A 5423-nucleotide genomic window follows, 5' to 3' on the forward strand; every position below is an offset into this window, starting at 1 on the left:
AGCAAGTGTTGTTGCGCTATGCCATTTACAGAAAAACCTCCAACACAAATTCTTGAAAATGAAATTGCTAATGACTTTTATTGATTAAAAAAATTGACAGGCAAGAAAATAAAACACATAATAACAAGAAAGAAAACAATTACATCTAAACACAATAGCTACTAATCGGATGTGTTGAGACTGGCAAGAAAAGAAAAACATAATAACAAAAAACCTAACAAATATAAAAAAATATCTCTGTCCTTTGGCCCTCACATCAGACGAGGAAATACTTCCAAAGAAACCCCACAGTGAATGGGGGAAAAATGGAAGAAACCTCGGGGAAAGCAACAGAGGAGGGATCCCACTCCCAGGACGGACAGACGTGCAATAGATGTTGTGTGTAAATTAAAAACATAATACTTTTACAAAATAGATGGTCCAAATGCTTAAAAGATGCATGGGTCTATAAGAAGACAATGAAGATGGATCTAGGTAACTGTCAACAATCATCTGGGTGCCATCACCGCTTCCTTTCCGTGTTAACGCCCCATCTAACTTCCTTTGAGGACGATTTTCTAGTGCAGCGGTTCCCAACCTGTGGTCCGCGGCCCCCTAGTGGGATGCGAAGGCATTGCAAGTGGGCCAGCAAATAATTTTTTTTTTAAGTCATTTTTTTTTCCAAAATTAAATTGAAAGTTGATGGTATGAACTTTTCCGTGGGACCACATTGATAATGCACCTGATTGGTCGGTTTTGGTGAAAAAAAACAACATCCGCAGCTATCCGAGTGTATTAGTAAGGGATAATGTGCAGCGAGGCGCATTGTGGGGTAAAGAACACCTGAAAGGCTGATCAGGGAGCCCGAGGCGACGCGATCTCTTGCTCCTGGCTAAGTCTACATGCTGTATTTATAGCATTTTTTTGGACTGTTAATTTCTTGCACTTGTTTCGGCTTGTTTTGATGTTTGGGTTTTTTCTGCACCATTGTATGTGTGATTTAACTCTCTACATCTGATGCGTGTAACATATTTGCAAATGTTATGTATTAAGAATGTATTTCTCAATTTCTGAATGAAATCATTATTAGTTTGCCCACTGCAGACAGCCCCTCACTTTTTAGTTTCTTGTTTCTGTTTATTACTGATGGGAAGCTCCTTTTATAAATGAAATAAAAAGTCATTCTTGAGTGGGCCCTGAGTCGAAAAAGGTTAGGAACCGCTGTTCAAGGGTGTTGTACAATTTCAGTGGAAAACATACGGACTGAAGTCCAGGCGTTGGTTTCCTTGAGCATAGCTGAGCCTCTCATGTCTGACTTGGAGGGCGGTGTGAGCTTTGAGAAGCTCACGGTACTCAGCGTTGACGTCGCAGTGCCTCCTGCCCAGATCGGTGTGCTCCCGCTGAAGGTGGTATAGCGCCTTATTGCTCTCATCCAGGGAAGATTTCTGCTCGCTGAGCCTGATCTCGGAGTCACTGATGTTTCTGAAGTTGGAGTTTGTCTCTGCACGTTGTTCTTGCTGAAGCCTGGGGAAGGTGTCTTGAGCTTTCTGCAGAGTCAAGGCCAATTTGTGGTTTTCCTCCAGAGTTTTGATCTGCTTGGTCAAAGTTTCTCGAAGCTCGTCGCGGTGCTTCTCACATCTGGTCCTTTCTTCTTCCAGACTGGATGCGATCTGATCAACACTCTGGTTAAGCTCATTGTTTCTCATCTTTTCCTGTTTAAGGGCTTCTTCAAGTTCTGCCTGTCTCTCCTTGCTGCTTGACTCCTTTGCTTTGAACTCATTTACCAGGCTCTGTAGCTTAGTGATGGTAAACTGATTCTCAGAGATGCTTTGGGTTTTCCTTGATAGTGTCTCTTCACGGTGCGCAGAGAGAGAGCGGAGTTCAGATCTTTCTCTGTCATATTCTCCCTCCAGCACAAGATATTTAGCCATGATGTCAGCATTTTCCCTCCTTAATGCCTGCATGTCGTACGCAGATCCTTCTCTCTGTTGTTGAGTGAGGATTGAAAAAGGTCCGGCTGCAGCCTGCTTTCCAACCATCTTCTCAAATCGCCTCTTCTCACTTTTGAAAGACGACCTTAGGTGTTTCTCAATTGTCAGGCTCTTTTCTAAAGCCAGAGTCTTCTCAGACAGCTCTTTCTCTAGGCTCTGGATCTTTTTTGAGGCTCTGGAGAAGCGAGCTTCCTCCTTCTTAATGGCCTCCTCCACTCTACTGTGAAGCTTCTCCTCCTCAGTGTGCTGTTTATTAGCAGCCTCCAGTTCATTTTGCAGTCTTTTGTTCTCAGAGGTGAGGTGTTGGTTGCCCCGAGTCAGACGGGCCAGTTCTTCTGCTTCCTTCTTCTGATGAGAGACAGCCGCATTGTAGTCCTTCTGCAGTGAACTGCTTTTTGTTTGCTCCTCTTTGAGGTCTGAGGCACACTGGTTCACTCTCTCCTGCAGTGAGGTGACAATGCTGCCTTTGATTTCATTGTCGCTTTGAAGATTCAGGATATTTGAGTGCAGGGATTCAATTACTTTGTCTTTTTTCAGGCTTTCCTTTGGCTGCTGAGTGAGGAGGTCCTGCACTGCTGTAACTGAAGCATCATTCAACGCAATCAGCTCCGATATCTCTCTATGGTGCTGACTGGAGGATGCTTGCAGAGCTGTCTCGAGCTGCTCTATCAGCTTCTTGTCGTCATCAAGCTCAGAAGACATTTTAATGATTCTGTTTTTCAGCTTTGCTTTGCCACATTGCTGATCTTTTTGTGACTGTTTTAGATCAGCCACCTGTACTTTAATGTGCTTTATTTTATCACAAAGGGAATTATTTTCAGCTTGCTCATTCTTCAGAGCCTTTGCAAGAGTGTCTCTTTCTTTTTGCTCCTGCTTCCAGGCTGCTATGTGTCGAGCTGTAGCGGTTTTCTCTTTCACCAAGGCCTCTTCAAGAACAGCTTTGGCTTTTCTCTCCTCGTCCAGGGCTTCCTGGAGACCATATGATCTGTCCGATCTCTCAAATGTCGCAGATGATTTGTCCGGCATAGAAGATGATTTATCAGATCTGGTAGATGATTTGTCCGGTCTAGCAGATGATTTATCAGATCTGGTAGATGATTTGTCCGGTCTAGCAGATGATTTATCAGATCTGGTAGATGGCAGATGGTTTATCAGATCTGGTAGATGATTTGTCCGGTCTAGCAGATGATTTATCAGATCTGGTAGATGATTTGTCCGGTCTAGCAGATGGTTTATCAGATCTTGCAGATGATTTGTCCGGTCTAGCAGATGATTTATCAGATCTGGTAGATGATTTGTCCGGTCTAGCAGATGATTTATCAGATCTGGTAGATGATTTGTCCGGTCTAGCAGATGGTTTATCAGATCTGGTAGATGATTTGTCCGGTCTAGCAGATGATTTATCAGATCTGGTAGATGATTTGTCCGGTCTAGCAGATGATTTATCAGATCTGGTAGATGATTTGTGCGGTCTAGCAGATGATTTATGAGATCTGGTAGATGATTTGTCCGGTCTAGCAGATGATTTATCAGATCTGGTAGATGATTTGTCCGGTCTAGCAGATGATTTATCAGATTTGGTAGATGATTTGTTCTTAATATCTTCCTCCACCTCCTCAGCAAGCTCCTGAATATCCTCTTCGATTTCTGACTCCACCTCTTCAGCAAACTCCTGAATATCCTCTTCGATTTCTGACTCCACCTCCTCAGCAAACTCCTGAATATCCTCTTCGATTTCTGACTCCACCTCCTCAGCGAACTCCTGAATATCCTCTTCGATTTCTGACTCCACCTCCTCAGCGAACTCCTGAATATCCTCTACGATTTCTGACTCCACCTCCTCAGCGAACTCCTGAATATCCTCTTCGATTTCTGACTCCACTTCCTCAGCGAACTCCTGAATATCCTCTTCGATTTCTGACTCCACCTCCTCAGCGAACTCCTGAATATCCTCTTCGATTGCTGACTCCACCTCCTCAGCAAACTCCTGAATATCCTCTTCGATTTCTGACTCCACCTCCTCAGCGAACTCCTGAATATCCTCTTCGATTTCTGACTCCACCTCCTCAGCGAACTCCTGAATATCCTCTTCGATTGCTGACTCCACCTCCTCAGCGAACTCCTGAATATCCTCTTCGATTGCTGACTCCACCTCCTTAGCGAACTCCTGAATATCCTCTTCGATTGCTGACTCCACCTCCTCAGCGAACTCCTGAATATCCTCTTCGATTGCTGACTCCACCTCCTCAGCGAACTCCTGAATATCCTCTTCGATTGCTGACTCCACCTCCTCAGCGAACTCCTGAATATCCTCTTCGATTGCTGACTCTGTCTCCAAAATCTTGCTGATTTCGGAGTGTTTCCCATCATGAGAGTCCGATAGCTCTTCAAAGTCTGATGAGTATTCCTGCTCCTCCTCTATGATTTTGGAGTCTTTCCCATCATGAGAGTCCGATAGCTCTTCAAAGTCTGATGAGTATTCCTGCTCCTCCTCTATGATCTCTTCCTTGATTTCCTCCTCAATCTCTTCCTCAATATCTTCCTCAACAGAATTGTCCTCAGAGGGACAATTCTTTCGTTGCCATGCAGAGTCTTGGTACGGCGTGGAGAGTACTGATCTGCCTTTCTCCATTTTATTATCCTGAAATAATAGCTGCTTCTTACTGATAATGTGAATGCAACGTGGCTGGGATAAAACCTGGCTTGTTACCGTCCTTATCAAACTGCAAATGAGTTGTGTAGTTATTTAACCAGTGAGTCTGCCTTTGAGCTTGTGTGATATGACATCATCAGGTTCAGTATGACTTCACAACCGAACATTCCGGAATTCTGAATCAGAATCGGAATCCCTTTACTCGTCCCACAGAGGGGATATTTTCCTTAGTTACAAGTGAGCTTCATAGTGCGGACAGGGTGTCCTTGAGGGGGTGGGACACATTGTCCAGCAGGGAGGACAGCTTGCCTGCCATTCTCCTGTCTCCCACCACCTCCACAGTGTCCAGAGGACTCCCCAGGACAGAGCTGGCTTTGATCTACTGACACATTCTACATTCCATTTCAGAGCTTCCCTATGCTCTTGTTGCTATGTAGACATTCTAAAAGTATGGAAGAAAGCAGGGCTTGGGTGATCTGACCTTTTTAAATCACCTGATAAGCAAAGTTCTCAATAGCTTCCCCACACTCGAACTCCTGCATGGTCGTGGTTTTATAATGGACAATCAAACATGATTAACAAAAGGCCTTAAAAATTAATGAATTAATGCATCAATAGTTAGACATTATTGAAAGATAAATAACAAGCTGAATTCACACAAGACCTATCAACAGGACACATTTAAATCAGGAATTGAGAAGAATAGTGTCTTCTTTTGCATATATATTTACAGCCTATGTGTTTTTAACCATATATAAATACTCTTATACATTCAAGTTTTGTATTTTCTGGATTAAATC

The 5423-nt window shown here is 43.6% G+C and overlaps 1 protein-coding gene across 1 annotated transcript; it reads right to left on the reverse strand.

The window, feature by feature from the left end:
- Positions 1–1190: 1190 nt before the first annotated feature.
- Positions 1191–4602, reverse strand: LOC134871126 (paramyosin-like). The gene is given in 2 exon segments (XM_063893725.1): positions 1191–2939; positions 3583–4602. Coding segments are annotated over 2 exon segments (2769 nt in total).
- Positions 4603–5423: the final 821 nt, after the last annotated feature.

This window comes from Eleginops maclovinus, chromosome 10, assembly GCF_036324505.1.
Source record: "Eleginops maclovinus isolate JMC-PN-2008 ecotype Puerto Natales chromosome 10, JC_Emac_rtc_rv5, whole genome shotgun sequence".
In the NCBI taxonomy this organism is placed as follows: domain Eukaryota; kingdom Metazoa; phylum Chordata; class Actinopteri; order Perciformes; family Eleginopidae; genus Eleginops; species Eleginops maclovinus.